General features: G+C 37.7%; 2 protein-coding genes across 2 annotated transcripts; one reads left to right on the top strand and one right to left on the bottom strand.

The window, feature by feature from the left end:
- Positions 1 to 8,972: 8,972 nt before the first annotated feature.
- LOC137731419 (non-specific lipid-transfer protein 1-like) lies at positions 8,973 to 9,474 on the bottom strand. The gene is made up of 2 exons (XM_068470527.1): positions 9,131 to 9,474; positions 8,973 to 8,982 (listed from the first exon to the last, which is right to left on the bottom strand). Exons 1-2 carry the CDS (start codon positions 9,472 to 9,474, stop codon positions 8,973 to 8,975), a joined length of 354 nt encoding a protein of 117 aa, XP_068326628.1.
- A 4,496-nt stretch (positions 9,475 to 13,970) lies between these two features.
- On the top strand, positions 13,971 to 17,289 carry LOC137731198 (uncharacterized). Its single transcript, XM_068470298.1, has 2 exons — positions 13,971 to 14,477; positions 15,214 to 17,289. Exons 1-2 carry the CDS (start codon positions 14,397 to 14,399, stop codon positions 16,309 to 16,311), a joined length of 1,179 nt encoding a protein of 392 aa, XP_068326399.1. The 5' UTR covers positions 13,971 to 14,396; the 3' UTR covers positions 16,312 to 17,289.
- The last annotated feature ends 1,298 nt before the right edge of the window (positions 17,290 to 18,587 follow it).

Genomic DNA, 18,587 nt, shown 5'->3' with positions numbered 1-18,587 from the left:
TTATCAGATTATTGGGCTTTAGATTTTCTTGGGCTAATCTTGGGTTTTGAGTTTGGTTGATTTTTCAGTTGTATATTCTTGTTGGGCAAATTGTAACAATTATTGGACCGACACCCACTGGGCATAGAAAAGAGACAAAAGCATGGTGCCAAGAGAGAAAAGAAGAGCATAGCAGAGGCCACAAGGCCATATGACCCAAACAACGTGGAGGCCTGACTTCTTCGGTATGGAGTTCAAAGCTGACGTTGGCCTTTACAGCATTACTATCTTATTCAGACGTAATGGGAAGCCTCACTGTTTGACTTTGAGTTGTATATAACAGAGTAATTGATACGAGTGTTTCCCTCAAAATGCATGTCGAAATGTTTTTGCGAGAAATATTTCTGCGCATAAGCGATTTTGGTTATCTTTTAGCTGTATTAGCCAACAACATGGACATTTTGGTAGTAATTTTTACCCTCCGGCTTGTTTTCTCCTTCTACTCGTTAACTCTCTGGATATATTCAGTCTAAAAACTAGACAAAGAGTGCAAACGAAGAAAAGAGAACTGAGAGACCTCTGTTTAACGCTTTACCTTCACCTTCGTCTAGTTGCCTCCAAAGTCTAATTAGTCGTCGCCCCCAAGTTAAAATTTTATAGTAAAAGTGGAGGAGGTTCAAAAAATAAACATGCATGCATGGTAGGAAAATTGGATAGTACGTAACGATTGATGTGAAAACATCAAAGACGTGGAAATTTTTCTGAGAGAAATATGGTATTAAACGAACATGACAATAAGAACAAACCCGCAAGGAGCCACCGTCCTGGGCATAATTACAAACCATCCAACTGTTTTGTTGTTTAAAAAGATTGGATAGAGAAGCAATCCAGTGTGCACACAATGGAACATGACTTAATTATATAACCTAACTTGTATTATTATATATGCATATTCATCTGGTTCCAGCTTTATAGACACAAATTGTATTAACTATGTTTCATTTGATGCTATTCGCATATAATTTGACAGATACGTTAATTTGTTCCTTGTAAATTATAGAGTCGATTCTTAATTCTTGATGCTTTAGTGGTATGACCAAGAAAGCTACTTAATATTTCCAATGGATGTAAACACTGAATTATGATACATTTACACATAGGAGTTGAGGATTTAGATTAAGACACAGTAAATTAGCCATAATATTTTGTAACTAATCCACCTACGAAAATACAGTCTAAAACTTCTTATTTATAAGGAAACTGAAATATTATTAAAATTTAATACTTTGAATTAAATTGTTTTAAAACACATTGAACTATCAATTAGGGAATATTTTTGCTACCCACAAGTGATGATGATGCTCATCACCCTATTTATTATCGTTTGATGAGTTTAAATTTTTTTATCTGTATAGTGGAAAACACAAATCTTAAAATTTAAACTCATCAAACAATGATAAATAAAGTAATGACCATTACCACTACTGCCTGTGAGCTGCCCTCATCAAGTACTTTGAGACCATTGGGCATCTAAATTGCTTTTGTTCTCCTTTATCCAGCAGGTAGAAATGCATTTCCAGATTTTGTAGTTCAAGCCTTTTTATTATTTTATCTCGAATTGTCCCCTTTTATTTGAATGAAAAGTATTCCCAGGTCAGTATAAAAAATATAAAATTAAAAACTATTTATATGTCTATCTTCCTAAAGAGAAAATCGAATATCAGATTGAAAAATAATATAAGCACATGACATGTTACTGGAAAGCCAAGCAAAGCTGGTCTTTGGTTGTCCTGTATTTGTTTCTCCCCAAATTTTTCATCACCCTCCTAAAGTTTGAGTGAAGACCTTACACCAACTTACTCTTGAGGAAATTAACACCAAGTGGCAATATTTTATTTGTAATCGATAAAACCTCTATTAGGGTTTGTGCTTCTCGTGAATCAAAATTTAGGTCATCTCCAACTGAAAACTGGCCAGAGGGCTCGTTTTAACCCTTTAGTCCTCCAAGAAATTAATATTTTAATGAACAGTGTAAAGTCATATTTCTTACCATCTCCAACCGAGGGCCAAAGGACCATAGGGCCAAACATATTATTTAAATTTAAAATCTACAACAACTTAAATTAAATGCACATTTACCATCTCTAATAGGAAGCTTATATTTGGGGCACCCATTTTATTTGTCCCACATCGGAAGAGAATTGAGCAAGCAAAAGCTTGCATGTGTAGCACCCATTATATTTGTCCCACATCGGTTGTGGGAGAGGTTTGAGCAATCAAACATGCTTATAAAAGCAACATACCCACATAGAACCAATCACCTTTTTGGGCTTTAATTAAATATTATTTTTAAATTTTTGGCCAAAAAAAAAACTGTAAAAAACTAAAGAAAAAAAAAATTCAAAAATAACGGCTAGCTTCAATTTTTTTAGCCTTGCCCGGGGCTGGCTGGTTGGCTCATTTGGGCTGCCAGGTTAAGCCTTTAGCCCTTTTTTGTCTAGTGGGGCCCATTAGCCCTTTGGCCTGGCCCTCGGTTGAAGACGATTTTAGGGCTATTTTCAGCCCTCTGGCTCTCTGGACCATTCAGTCAGAGATGGCCTTATAGTTGGTAATGGCGAATGTGTTCAATATTGACCATGTCAGCAGTGCCACCTAGGCAATAGTTGCTTAAGACATAAGTCGGTGTAATTGAGATGTAGTATAAAAATTGATTTCCCTCTCATTGTATATGTAAGAAAGTCGATTGTATTCCAAGAGAACAGTTATCAAATACACAAAGCTTCTCTCTTCCTTCTTCTTCCTCAAGGTTTTACTTTTGGGATTTTCTGATTCTTTTAGATTTGTATAGCTTAATTCACAGTGTTATCATGGTATCAAGATCCAGTCTCACTCGCGCGGTTGTTCTGGTTCTGGGTTTTTCACTCTCATATTGCTACTCTACATGCAGATTGAGGTGATTGCATTCTTGAACTTTTCTTCTGTTAAAAGTTGATTGGAAGATTTTTCTTTAGAAATTGATATTACATTGAAGGCCGATGCCATATTAGAATGTTATATGAAGAATGTATGATGATTTGTTTGAAGGCCGAAGCCATAATTCTTGATTTTGTGAAGATTGTGTTGATTCTTGAAGGCCGATGCCAAATAAGTTGAGATTTCTTTGATTCTTGCATAGCTTCTCAGTATTGTGTTGGTAGTTGATCTATTTACTTGATTGTAGTGTTCGATTTGTGCGATTTCTCATCTAGGTTTTTCTTGCCGCTTCATTTGAGATCTGTGTTTTTTTTTTTTTTTGGGTTGTAAACTGTTTAAGTATTTCTACAAGTTAATTGCGGCTATCAAGATGACTTATGTGAAAATTGAAAGTCTACTGGGCATGATTACCATCAAATTGAATGATGATAATTTCATCAAATGGAGCTATCAATTTTGTTCTGTTCTTCATGGTTATGATCTTTTTGATCATTTCATGGGAGAGTCTGTTTGTCCTCCAAAATTCGTTCTTACTCCTGAGTTGGGTGTTACCAAGGAGATTAATGATTCATACAAATAGTGGGTTAAGACTGCTATGGCTTTGTTGAGTCTTCTAATTGCCACATTAAGTGATGATGCCATTGAACATGTTGTTAGATGTAAAACTGCTATGGAAGCTTGGAATGCATTACATGATAGATATATGTCAGTTTCTAAAGCTAGCATCAATCATTTGAAGGCTGAATTACATACTATGAAAAAAGGGGGCGATACTATTGATAAATATCTTTTGCGGTTGAAAGCTATTAAGGATCAGTTACAAGTTGCTGGAGAAAAAGTGACTGATAATGATCTCATTATTGCTGCTCTTACTGGATTACCATTTGATTATGATGTGATTAGAACTGTCATTTTAGTTAGAGACTCACAAATCACTCTTAAGGAGTTTCGAGCACAGTTAATAGGGGCAGAAAATATTATTGAAACTAGAGTGCAAAGTTTAGTTCAGAATATGACTGCAATGTATGTTAATGCTCCTTCTCCACATGGTAATGCTGGTAGCAGCTCTTAACCTCCATTTTCACAACCCTATGATAACACCTTTCCTCATTCTGGTTCTTCTTCCATGTCTTAGCCACAACAACCTTCTGCTGGTGGTGCTAAGACTTATAATGGTGGAAATTCATCAAATGGTAATCATTTTCAGTTTATTGATAGTTCTAATGGGGGCAGGCCTTTTCATGGTAACAATTACAGACCTCGAGGCAATAGAGGTTATAAACCACAGTTTAATGGGTCTAGAAATGGTAATACTTGGCAACCTTGATCTGGTAATTCTTCAAATAGGTTTGAACAAATTCCTGAATGTCAAATCTATTCAAGGAAGGGTCATGTAGCTGTCACTTATTTGTATCGAAATGATGGCACTACTAATCAATACCCTTAAGAGTGTCAAATTTGTGGAAAACATGGACATATTGCTCTCAATTGTAGACATCGAGGCAATTATGCTTATCAGGGGTCTCAACCTCTTGCTTCATTATCTGCACATTATGCCTATCAAGGGTTTACTGTGTCTCCACCACAGTTTCCTTATTCACCTGATTTGACCATGTCTCCTTCACCACAAGTTCATATGTCTGTTCCCTCGCATCCATATGGTTCTACACAACAATTTTCTTCTCATGTTGGTTATTAAGCTATAAGTACACCGAGTTCCCATGCAAGTGCATCTGGAGAGTCTTGGATTGATGACACTGAGGCTTCTCATCACATGACTCCAGATATCACTGTTCTCGATCGGGCTGCACCTTATGAGGGTACTGAGAAGATCATTGTTGGAAATGGTGAAGGTTTGCAAGTTCAGAATATTGGCAATAGGGTTTTACACACACAGTCACATGACTTACATCTTAAACAGATTTTACATGTTCCCATATTAACTGTTAATCTTCTATCTATCAAAAAGTTGTGTAAAGATAATCACAACTGGTTTATTTGTGATGATATTCAATTCTTTGTGCAGGACAAGGCAACATGGGCAATCCTCTACCACGAAAAGAGTAGCAAGAATGAGTTGTTCAAGATTCATGTGCATATTTTTCCTACATTACTGAATCAGGGTATGCATTCTTATGCATTTTTGGGGCATGTTGTCAAAACTTCTCTCTGGCATCAAAGACTTGGTCACCCGTCTAATGACATATTAACTGCAATGCTTAGAGAATCAGATATATCTTGTGTTCCTAATGAACTTGTAAAAATCTGTTCTCATTGTCTTAGTGGCAAAATGAGTAGGTTACCATTAGGACAGATAGAGTTGATATTCCATTTTGTAAGATCCATAGTGATGTTTGGGGGCCCTCTCCAGTTGTTTCTCTTGAAGGTTACAGATATTATGTTTCCTTTATATATGAAGCTACTAGGTTTGTATGGATCTATCCTTTAATCAATAAATCTGAGGTTTTTTATGCATTTGTAAAGTTTTGTGCTTATGTCGAGAATCATTTTCATACCAAGATCAAAGTTTTACAATCTGATGGCGGTGGAGTAATAGTTTTAAGAAGTTTTTGGATACTAATGACATTATACATTTTATCTCATGTCCATATACTCCCCAGCATAATGGATTGGCTGAAAGGAAGCATCGACATCTTATTGAAACAACTATTACCTTGTTGTTAGTTGCTAAGTTTCCTCACAAATTCTGGTTTTATGCAGTGTCCCATGCAGTGTACTTGATTAATCGGATGCCTTGTAAAGTGTTACAGATGAGTTCACCATTTCAGCAGTTGTTTAACAAGAAACCAGAGTTGTCCAGTATGAAAGTATTTGGTTCAGCCATATATCCATACCTCAGACCTTTTAATGTGCATAAATTGCGATCTAGATCTGTTTAATGTGTTTTTTTGGGATATTCACCAGGATATAAGGGTGCTATTTGTTATAACATTGAGACAGGGAAGATCATTATTTCTAGGCATGTTATTTATGATGAAACCATTTTTCCATACAATGAAATACCTAGAAATTCTGGTACTACTTCATGTCAGCCATCTTCTTCTAGCATTAATAGACTTATAATTGTTCAGTTACCTTTAGTCAGTCTTCTATAGAGGTAATTAAGCCTGTCAATTATGGAGTGTCCTCTAGTCAATCTCTTAGTCCATTGGTACAATCTGGTGACATTGATGGTGATAGTTCAGCTCATAATACACAGGAATCCAGTTCCAATGATAGTTCAGCTAATAATGCACAAGAATCCAGTCCCAATGCTACTCTTTCAAATGTTAATGCCCTGTTGCCTGTCCTTCAGCCTACTCAACTTCAGGTTGTTTTGCCAAGTATCAATTCCTCATCTTCTTCAAGTTCAAAGCGAGTTATTCATTCTTTAGGAATTCAGACAAGATTGCGCACAGGAACAATCACTGGACATGATTATTCAGCTCTCAGTGTAATGTTTCTTACGGTTCAGTCATTAACTTTTGATGGTGATGATCATTTTTCAGAAGGCTTTACTTTTCTTGCCGATATTGTTGATGCTTCAGAACCATCAACTTTTAGACAAGCATCTCAAATACCTCAATGGCAAATGGCAATGCAGGAAGAATTTGATGCACTTCAAACTTAAGGTTCTTGGGTTCTAGTTCCTTCTTATGGTGATGAGAATGTTATAGGAAGTAAAATGGGTATATAAAATAAAGAGAAATAATGATGGTTCAGTTCCAAGATATAAAGCCCGACTGGTCGCACAAGATTTTAGTCAAGAACAAGGGCTTGATTATACTGAAACATTTAGTCATGTTGTTCGCCATACGACTGTGATTAATCTTGTCTTTAGCTGCAACACATAAGTGGGATCTTTGACAATTAGATGTTAAGAATGCTTTCTTGCATGGTGAATTGCAAAAAGAGGTTTATATGAAGCAACCTCAAGGATTTATCAATCCTCAGTTTCCCACTCATGTTTGTAAACTAGTGAAGTCCTTATATGGTTTGAAGCAGGCTCCTCGAGCTTGGAATGCTAAATTCACTAGTTATTTACAAGCAATTGGCTTCCAAGTCTCTGTTTCTGATTCAAGTCTTTTTGTCAAGGTGGTTGACACTCAGGTTGTTATCCTTCTTCTATATGTGGATGATATTATCATCACAGGATCTAGCATTCAGTTAATCCAGTATGTGATTCATACTCTTAGTGAAGTCTTTGATCTTAGAGACATGGGGAAATTGGCCTATTTTATTGGTCCTCAAGTTACATATAAGTCCAATGGTGATTTTTTATCAATCAGGCTAGATATGTGAAGGATCTTCTTCACAAGGCAAGCATGGATGATTGTAAGTCCTGTTATACACCATGTAAGCCTCATAACCAGGTTTTGACTTCAGAAGGAACGTTGTTGCCAGATCCTACCTTATATAAGAGTCTTGTTGGGGCTCTTCAATATCTAACTTTCACACGGCCTGACATAGCATTTGCTGTGAACACCATGTGTTAGTATATGCATGCTCCTACAAATATTCATTTGGGAATGGTTAAGAGGATTCAGCGTTTTCTTAAGGGGACTATACACTGTGGTTTAACTTACATCTCAGGAGGTTCTTTGCAGCTAAATGCCTATAGTGATTCTAATTGGGCTACTGATTTGAACACTAGGCGATCTATTACTGGTAATGTAGTGTTTTTGGGAGAAAATCCAATTTCCTAGCAGTTGAAGAAACAATCATCTGTTTCACGTAGTTCTACTAAAGCTTAATATCGTGCATTAGCTCATACCACTGCAGATATTGCTTGGATTCGACTTCTTCTCAAGGATGTACATGAATGCTTGCCTATTCCACCTGTTATATTTTGTGATAATCAGTCTGCTATTACTCTCAGTTTGAATCCTATTCAGCATTCTCGTATCGAACACTTGGAGACAGATTTCCATTTTGTTCGTGAACGAGTACAAAGTGGCGATTTATCAGTTCAATATATTTGCACTATGGATCAAGTTGCCGATGTCTTAACCAAAGGACTTCATGGACCCGATTTTCTACGCCATTGCTTCAATCTTAAGCTAGGCTATCCTAGCTAAGATTAAAGGGGGTATTGACCATGTCAGCAGTGCCACCTAGGCAATAGTTGCTTAAGACATAAGTCGGTGTAATTTAGATGTAGTATAAAAACTGATTTCCCTCTTATTGTATATGTAAGAAAGTCGGTTGTATTGTAAGAGAACAGCTATCAAATACACAAAACTTCTCTCTTCCTTCTTCCTCCTCAAGGTTTTACTTTTGAGATTTTCTAATTCTTATAGATTTGTATAGCTTAATTCACAGTGTTATCATTCAAGTGGTGTAATTTTGGGAGCGCATTGCATGCTCTCTAGCTACTTCTTACTTGAATCCATATCTCAAAACACTGAATCACAATTTAGGCTTTTAAAGTATGTGGATCGTTTTCCACTACTTGCCAATATTAGGGAAAACAAGAAAACTTCCCGTTGTGTCCCAAAACGAGTGCGTTGCAGGTTGTAACAAAATTATACATGGAATGCAACGCATGATACATTGATTTGATTATTTTTCACGCTTAAATTCACTTTCATCGGTAAAGTGTTCGTATGTGCAGGTGATATATGGGCCAGTCTAAATATTGGTAATATATATAAAGGGCATTTAAAGTAGTTGGTTTGAATAATTAAAATTCAATGAAGAGTGAATCCAGCAACTAAACTCTATTTTTTTTAAGACGTGAGAATTTTTTCATTTAAAATCTCTGTGTTTATATGTATAGAGTGAGATATCCAACAGACAACTAAGATTTCTCTATTTTATTAAATACAATGTTATCTCGTACATAACAAGTAGGTTGAATAAACTAGTAGGCATAGCATGGCTCTCTAGTGAGAAGCATAACTTGACGACGTTCAACCAAAAGCTAGCCAATGCAGTGCAGCCGTTGAAGAAGATAGCAGCTGCAGCGGCATCCCCCATGCTTCTCTCTCTTTATTTCAACTCAATCTGTAGCCTTCATTTTACTCAATACTGTTCATACAAAAGCAAAAGACATTAGCAGTAGCAAGCACGTGATGATCACACATCGAAACACCTAGCACGTTCTAATCACATGGACAGGCGGATTACACAACAACTGTTAGTAAGAATTTTTTAATACAGTACATGAATTACTTACATGTTGCAGTCGACGCTCCTAGAAATTGGAACGTTGATCTGAACTCGGCATGCCGCGGGAAGGCCAGCCGCAGCAGCTTCCTTAATGTCTTGGTTTTGATTTGCTGCGTCCATGAGGCATTGGCAGGCTGTACGCCTATCTTCGGTGGTTTGAGTGAGCTGTCTCAGACCCGAAACACCACTGCAACATGCCACAGGAGGGGTGCCAGAGCCGCTGGTAAGATATTGAAGGCAAGGACTCACAGATGACACTGCTTGTTGGCAAGTGACCGTGGCATGCCCCGGTTCAACCAAAACCAACGTGGCCAGCACCAGCACCACTGCCGCTATAACGACGCCCTTCATTTTTCGTACTTTTGATTTTCGAGATCGATTAATGAAGTGCTAGAGTGTTTAGTTACCTTAATGGTGAGCTTAAATTGTTAATGTAGGTTTTGGTATGTAGGGTTTGAGGGGTATTTATAGCTGCCAAAGGAGGATATGATCCAAAACGATGACGGGATTTTTGGTGTGAAGATCAGAAGCCGTTAAGGAATGAACTTGTGCTTTTCTTGCTCTGATATGGGAAGGTTGAGCATCCTTTGCATGCTTTCTACATCTTCACTGTGTTAGGCTTTTCATGCATGCATTGGTCGTTACAATTTTCTTCGAAAAGAGAGTAGATTTGTTTTTATTGACAAGTGTTAAACAAATTGTTTATTATCCATGTTATCATTAAGTAAGAGCATGTTTAAAATTGCTTATGGAATGGCTAAAAATATTTTCTAACCACCAAAACACTCCGTTTTACAAATAAACTTTCTTGACAAAAATACTTAAAAGTACGCATGCGTCATAGAAACACTTTCTAATCAAGTGTTATCAGATGCTTATTCAAGAAGCATATACTAAGTACTCTCTTAGAAAAACTTGCATTTTTAATGAAAATTTCAATATGCTTCTAATAAAAGCACTTTCAACAAAAGCGTACATGCCCACCTCCATATAACATGAGGCATTTTGGGAGCTCACTGGCTTCGAATTCCATCGGAACTCCGAAGTTAAGCGAGTTCGAGTGAGAGCATTCCCAGGATGGATGACCCACTGGGAAGTTCTCGTGTGACTTCCTAGAAACAAAACCGTGAAGGTGTGATTGGGGCCCAAAGCGGACAATATAGTGCTACGGCGAAGCCGAGACTGGGATGTGACATAATGGTATTAGAGCCACTCTGTCGTGTGGTGCGAGTGTGCCGACGAGAACGTCGAGCCCCTAAGAAAGGTGGATTGTAATATCCCACATCGAATAACGGATAGGGGGTGATGTGTCTTATATGTACATGCCCACTTCTATATAACACGAGGCCTTTTGGGAGCTCACTGGCTTCGGAGTCCACTGGAACTCCGAAGTTAAGCGAGTTCGCGCGAGAGCAATCCTAAGATGGGTGACCTACTAGGAAGTTCTCGTGTGAGTTCCCAGAAACAAAAACCGTGAGGGTGTGGTTCGGGCCCAAAGCGGACAATATCGTGCTATAGCGGAGTCGAGCACGGGATGTGGTGGAGTCTGGGTCGGGATGTGACTATTTGGTATCAGAGCCACTCTTCCATGTGGTGCGAGTGTGCTGATGAGGACGTCGGGCCCCTAAGGGGGGTGGATTGTTAGATCCCACATCGCCTAGGGAAATGGATCCTCTATGCCTTATATGTACATACCCACCTCCATATAGCACGAGGCCTTTTGGGAGCTCACTGGCTTCAGAGTTCACCAAAGTTAAGTGAGTTCGCACGAGAGAAGTCCCAGAATGGGTGAACCATTAGGAAGTTCTCGTGTGAGTTCCCAGAAACAAAACCGTGAATGTGTGGTCGAGGTCCAAAGATGACAATATCGTGTTATGGAGAAGTCGAGCCCAGGATGTGGTGGAGCTCGGGTTGGGATGTGACAACATTGATAATGTTGGTTGATCTTTGATATCTCCCATAAGTATTATTGGTCTGAATTATCATAGATTTTGATTTATATCAAAACTTTTTAACTTGCCTACAAAATGCAACTCACATAGTGCAACTTTTGTATTCTCACGGTAATGGATTTAGTGAATAATAAAAAATATATATATATATATATATTATAATACAATTATATATAAATACTATTATATTATATATAATTCAGTTCGGATTCGATGACGGATATGGATTTGGGACCCCTATAACCATATCCAAAATATACCTGAATTTTCATACACAAATCCAATCCATTTGGGCGGTTATCTACGGTTATCGGTTTTAATAGTTAGAATTGACATCCCTATTCCTGATAATAAAAATCGATAGAAGTGGTTTCTCCACTTAACAAGCATATTAGCAGATTTTTCACGTAAATTGGAAAATAATCTATATGGTAGACATACTTAGAATCAACTTCTATCAAGTTTCATAGTGAAAGATCAAAGTGAAGACTTTGCAAATTTTAAGGACCATTGTGGCTCCAAACCCTTAAGGTTTTTCTTTTTTGGTTTAGGTCAAATAAGTATAATCTTAGTCTAGACTCTAGTTGACGTGAGTCTTGAGTCGTTGCCCCAAACACTACACATTGCGTACTCTTTGGTCTATTTGAACGTTTAGGTCAAGTCGACGCACAACTCCACCAAAACCAAATATTACCATTGCTATTTTCTAATTAATTAACGTTCATTTTTAAGATTAAACGTTATTTCCACTAATTAACAATGATTAACATTCGTAATAACCGAGCGTGTTGATGTGTTAATACACGACCGGTTTTTATTTGTAGGTTGAGCTAATTTTTTATTTTTAATTTGGAATTTGGAATTTGAAACTTGTATCGACATATCCTAGTTCACAGTTGACCGGTCGCCTTGGAATTGTTCCAACTTGCAACCACACACTGATTCTAAAAGGATCTAGACCTTAAAAATGATCGGTTGAATTGTCCACCTATCTTAATTATTATTCTCAGCGTGAAAACTTTTAATAACGATTTTGAAAGAAAAGATCAAAGCAAGTAGAGTAATGTTTTATTTTCTTTTTAGTACATCGATATTTTTTACATTGAGGGGAAAAGGAGTTCGGTTAAGTCACATAATGTGCAACTTAATTTGGTATTGAATTTGCCATCTACAAAATTCGAACCTAAGACCTTTCACTTTCAAATGAAGATGAATATCACCAGACCATAATACTGAGTGACATCACGTAGAGTAATGTTGTTTACCAAAGTATGTTCAATTTGGAAAATGTGTGTTCATAGTTAGAAGAGGACTTGAATGGTTTCGTGAATATATTCAATGTGACGTTTGTGTATCTAACACTTTTAATTAACAAAATTGGAATATTTTATGAGAAGAAAAATATTACGAAGGTAGAAATACAGAATTGAGACGCATCTTAAGTTTAAAGTAATATCAAAGTAATTTATAAAATATATGGACATAACTAAATTCAATTTCTCTCATTCTGTTTACGATTTAGTAAACTAGTCATTGGTTGAATTAGTCAGAAAAGGGAAGGAATACTCAATCCCAAATTCATTAGGTAACCACTTCACCAGAATCACCACCCTTCATGCATATTCCAAACCATAAACCCTAAAGAACAGTTAAGGAATATTGGGCAATATAATAATGAAGAGGATTTAATTAGTTAGAGTAATTAAATTATTGGTAAATAATGCATAATTGATGAAGGTATGTTATTGTAATTATAACCCATGTGCTTCTCTGCCATCAAATGGGGTGTTATTCTCTTTCTGCCCGTCAATAACAGCAACAACATTTGCACCACCCACGCTCGCAGCCCCTCCTTCCCTTGGAACTTTGAGACCTAATCAATCAAATGAAACCAAACCCTCATGGTAGGACCCAACAGTATTACAAAAAATGACAACCCCAAGAGAACAAGATTCTTTATTTTGCGAGGGTTGAGGAGGGAACGTATATTGTATGCAATCTTACTCTTACTTTGCAAAGAAGTTTTCACGACTCGAATCCACGACATTTCGAACACAAAGAATAAACTCTTCTGCTGCACCAACGCTCGCCCTTGACCCGCAAGTATTACAGTTTAAATAATTTTCTCTTCACTTTTAAATTGTAAGTTTCAAGTTTTAATTCTAATTAGCAATTAACTTATTATGTGGCCTAATTCAAATTTTGTTTTGTAAAGAAAAATAAAAATTTAGAAAAAATAAATAATCACTTGAGCAAATAAGAAAAATAGATAAAAAAAGAAGATCCAAAGCCCAAAAGGGCCCAAAAACGTTACCGACCCGGAAATATACAGCATCGATTGCACGAAATAAGATGAATTGATACGATAAGATCTTGAGCCTCGCGGGACAAACCCCAGGAACAGAAAGCCACGTGTCGGAAGAGAGACCCGGGTGGAAGTAACAACGCGCCAATTGTCAGCAAAATGAAGCAGGAGACGACACATCGTCATGGTGTTATTTATTGTCTTAGTGGAGAGGCTGTCACAGCACCGCGTGGGCCCCTCCATTTACCGACCTTCCCCACCCAGACCCGGCCAATGCCGTGTCCGTCCCCATGTTCTCCCACGCCTCCTCCAGGCAATGACATAAACACCCCTCCCCCTCCCTCGTTAAGGAAACGACCACATGGGCGAGCGCGTAAAACGCGGTATTATTCATTTTAATCAAAAATTATATTTTGACATTAAAAAATTAAAATTGATAGTATTTACTTACTTTTTATGTTATTTTTATCGTTAAAATTTAAAATTTTTAAAATATTTTCTTTAATTTTTCTTAAAATGAAAGGTAATTCGTAAATAAATTTAAATGGGAATTCGAAAGAAAAATATAAAGAGGAGGGGGCGTGGGGTAGACGACAAGTGAAACGGCTCGATTTGTGCAGGTGGAGAGAGTTGCTTTGTGAGGACAAGTGCCACCCAATACCAGAGAGGCAGCACCCTCCTTTCCCTTCTTCTTATTCCTTTAGCTTTCCTTTCCCAACCGTCTCTTTCCTTCTTTCTTTTTTCTCTCTATTTATTATTTTTTTTCCTCCAATACCCAACAAAAAGATCATATTCTTGGAAATTCTTAGGCGTCTGTGATCTGTTGATTCTCTTCTCCCCGAGTGACACGGAAGCCTCAGCTTGCCTGATTAGTGATTAACCAGAAAGGGATCGGGGGAAGCAAACAAATCTGGGTAAAGTTCCGATTTTGCCCTCGGGTTTCTGGAAGCCCGATCGATCTGCCGTGTTCCGAACCCCGGTGGGTCGTGGAGGTATTGAAAGGGAGAGGATACAGAATGTGGTGGATGATGGCTGAGGGAGGGGGCCATTACTGCTCTAAGAAGACTGATGATATCTGCGGCAATGTTTGCGGCCAGGTACTTCAATTTTCTTTTCGTTTTTTTTTTTTAATTTTTTCGAATTAAAGTTTGGTGCCTTTGGTTATTCTTTGTGTATGGTTTGGTGATTTGATGGTTTTTGTTTTCTGGGTTTGCATATTTGGTTGCTTCGGTAATGTAACAGCAATGGGATTATTGGGAAATTGTGAAAAAATGGTTTACCGGAAATTTGACCCAAAAGCTATGAACTTTTTGTACGATATTTCCTATGCAATTTTTTTTTTTTTTTTGGGGAATTTTATAGTTCAAAACCCTTTTTTATGAATGAAGTTTTCGATTTATTGACCTGAGTTTTCTTAGCAACCAAAGGTAATCTGTGTATTTTTTTCATCAAGTGTGGCCAGTCAGATCAGATGGATTTTCCTAATCCATGTCTTGTTGATATGAAATTTTGCATAACAAGAGTCTTGGTTTTTCGATCCGTAACACGTTTGTACTGGAATTTTCTTGAATCGGATTACTTTCAGCTTTTGGTTTGGAATTGACAATTGTTTTTGCTAATTTAAACGGATATTATAGCGTTCGTGTTGTTATCGAAAAGAATGTCGCTTGTGGACTACTAAACCTATGAATTATTTGGAGTATTATCATCTGCCGTTGTGTTTGTGTTGTGCATTGAATCTACGCCTGAATTATTGCAAGTAGTTGGAATTTCTTGACTGGTGGATTTCATGTTGTCTTGCGTCTGACAAATATTGTCTGTATGATTGTGCAGGAATCAGGCAGAATGTTGAGCATGTCAAGAGTTCGCTGCATTCTACGTGGATTTGACTTCAAAGTTCTCCTCATTCTGTTTACACTTATTCCGATGTGTGTCTTTGGCATTTACGTGCATGGACAGAAGATCTCATACTTCTTGCGGCCGCTATGGGAATCGCCACCTAAACCTTTCCATGACATTCCACACTATTATCACGAGAATGTGTCCATGGAGAACCTCTGCAAGCTTCATGGTTGGGGGATCCGTGAGTACCCTAGGCGTGTTTTTGATGCCGTGTTGTTCAGTAATGAGATGGACATCCTTACCATAAGATGGAAAGAGTTGTATCCCTACATAACGCAGTTTGTTCTCCTTGAATCAAATTCAACATTTACTGGATTTCCAAAGCCTCTGTTCTTCTCCCGTTATCGCGAGCAGTTCAAGTTTGTGGAGCCCCGATTAACTTATGGGACTGTTGGAGGAAGATTCAAGAGAGGGGAAAATCCATTTGTTGAGGAGGCATATCAACGAGTAGCACTGGACCAGCTTCTCAAAATAGCTGGTATTACTGAGGATGACTTGTTGATAATGTCTGACGTTGATGAGATCCCAAGCAGACACACCATCAATCTTCTGAGGTGGTGTGACGAAGTTCCTCAAATCTTGCATCTTCAGTTGAAGAACTATCTCTATTCCTTTGAGTTTCTGGTGGACAATAACAGTTGGAGAGCTTCAGTACACAGGTACCGGGAAGGGGAGACGAGATATGCACACTATCGCCAGACAGATGACATCTTAGCAGATGCAGGGTGGCATTGTAGCTTTTGTTTCCGCTATATCAGTGAGTTCATCTTTAAGATGAAAGCATACAGCCATTACGATAGAGTCAGGTTTTCAAAGTATCTAAACCCAGAAAGAGTTCAGAAAGTGATCTGCAAGGGGTCTGATTTATTTGATATGCTTCCTGAAGAGTACACCTTCAAGGAAATCATCGGGAAAATGGGACCTATTCCTCATTCCTTCTCTGGTGTCCACCTGCCATCCTTTCTGTTGGAGAATGCAGAGAAGTACAAATTTCTTTTGCCTGGGAATTGCAGAAGAGAGAGTGGCTGACCTTTATGTCTGTTTCTGTAAAGATAGTTGACCATGCAGCTTCTGTGACTACTCAAGAAGGGTTCGACTGAACAACGATGACTGGTGTATCGCTGACATAGCTGTGCCTCATGCTCGGTTAAATTTACATTATTCTTTGGAAATGTTTGGGGGCTTGACAGACTTATGAGTTCTTAGGGTAATGTTTTTGTACATAACTTTTACTGGGGTGGGGTTTAGTATAAGCGGAGCATGTCTTTCTAGTATCTACTGAGAGGGAGCCTGCCTGTGCTGGGAAGTGTCACAACGTACTGGCGTATCGCGTTGTTCCCTGGATACCCCAAAAAGATAGTACAACCGTCCTGCATTCCCCTTGCCGGGAAGTTTTGTTTATGAGACAAATTATTCGTTTATGCGATGAACTGACTCTGTATGTGACATCTGAATTGCTTTTAGATCGTTTTATTGATCAAAATGCATCACCAGATAGCGCAGTATGTGCAATTTAGGATGTTTTGTTTTCCTGTCATGCTCCTTTTGGTTCAAGATATTCATTGGAAATATTTTTGTTTCTCCATTAGTCTGTCAATTATGTCAATGATCTGCACTGCCCCGGCAAGTTTTTACGTTTTCTTTATCGAGTTTTGCTTTTTATGGTTTGTGCTCAAGTCGGGAACGGCTTACCTACATCAGGGGCGCCACTGTACGCAAGTCTCGCTTGAGTCAGGTGGATATGTAGTTAATCAAATGTTCGAAACATCATCGATATATTTACCCTGTTTCGTTCTTTGCTTGAAATTGAAGAATAATAAGATCCTTAGCTACAAAGGGAATCATATCCCTTTTCTGGTGTAATTATTTTCTTCTTATCAAATGACAACTTACATATACTTCCAAACCAAGCCTACAAATATCCCCAAACAAACAAGAGGGGTGACAAACAGATCGAAATCGTACAGATACCAGCAACCGGAAAAGTAGAAAAAAAGCGCCGCGCTTTTCAGGTGACAGCAGCAGCAGGGCTACGGCATGCGCCAAGAGGCTCAGCAGCAGAGCTACTCCATGCATTAAGGAGGCAGCTTGGAACTCAAAAGTATGATTATCACTATCACAACCACCTTTCAGGTGTGCCAATTATGCCTACTTTACGCCTCGACTGGTTCATGAAGCGAAACTCCATGTTTGACGGAAAGCAGGCTCTGCCGTTGCATGGCGGCAGCTGGCATGCCGAAAGCACGAACCAAAACGGATGGTATGGCTTCGGTGCCAACAATAATGCCTCGCAGTTTTCATTTGGTGGCCCTATGAACTTGAACAATGCATTGATGAAATTGGAGAATGCTGAATATGAAGCTAGTTTCCAGCAGGTGCATCGTCTTCCGGCAACGATGAGAATGCAGGAAACCAGATACGAGCGCAGGATTTGGGGTTATTGTGATGAGGATCATGGCCTTAAGTACTGCCATGATTTTATGACAATGTGATGCTAATTTTGCACTCAGTAACTCAATCGCAAGGTCCAAAACTAGAAAAATGGGAGGACAAGCTAAACTTGAGATGAAAGACATCTCCGAAATGTGTTCCGTGAACTTTAAGAAGCTTATGGTTTGACGAAAATTATATGAAAAAAGATTTACGATGGTTTATGTAAAATGTCACAAAAGCAATAAAAACCAAACGATCTTCCTTTGAGTCCCAACATATCCAAAATATCTTCCATGATATTTAAGAAGCTTATAGTACGGTTAAAATTTCATTACAGTAAGTTTTACTGAAAATATGACTTTAGCCCCTAAAACTCAAGTTTCTTTACATAAAACCCGACATAGTCTTTTTATCTGAATAAAACCCAATGATTAGCCTCCACATAAGTAAATTCATTAATTTTGTTTGCCTTTACACATTTTTCATTTTTTAGATACATAAAATACCCCTAATTACCGTTTTGATGTAGACATTTAATTCTATGCATATTTGAAGGGAGAAATTAATAAAAAGAAATGTATTAATGAAGTCGCTATCGTTTCAACTCTTGCATTATTGTATGTCGTCTTCTTGACATTAATAAAGTCGCTATCATTTCAACTCAAAAAAAAAAATTAAATTAATTATAGAATAAAAAATGTTATTTGATTCAAAATAAATTTATCTATATTTTATATGATAATATAGGTAAATTTTTCCACACATATATATTAGTAGTAAAATATGCCCAATATATATAATAATGCATGAAAATAATTCACCAACAAATAAAGGAAATTTGATTAAAAATTAATATATCTATTGCTTTTTGT

The sequence above is a fragment of the Pyrus communis genome, chromosome 4 (assembly GCF_963583255.1).
Source record: "Pyrus communis chromosome 4, drPyrComm1.1, whole genome shotgun sequence".
Taxonomy (NCBI): Eukaryota; Viridiplantae; Streptophyta; class Magnoliopsida; order Rosales; family Rosaceae; genus Pyrus; species Pyrus communis.
Note: the sequence above shows the minus strand (reverse complement) of the source record. Positions and strands in the feature narration are given on the sequence as shown.

Excerpts from the sequence above, each read along its gene's own strand:
- LOC137731419 (XM_068470527.1), bottom strand. The coding sequence starts at position 9,474 with ATGAAGGGCGTCGTTATAGCGGCAGTGGTGCTGGTGCTGGCCACGTTG.
- LOC137731198 (XM_068470298.1), top strand. The coding sequence starts at position 14,397 with ATGTGGTGGATGATGGCTGAGGGAGGGGGCCATTACTGCTCTAAGAAG. Across the intron at positions 14,478-15,213 it reads GCGGCAATGTTTGCGGCCAG|GAATCAGGCAGAATGTTGAG; the intron begins GTACTTCAATTT and ends ATGATTGTGCAG.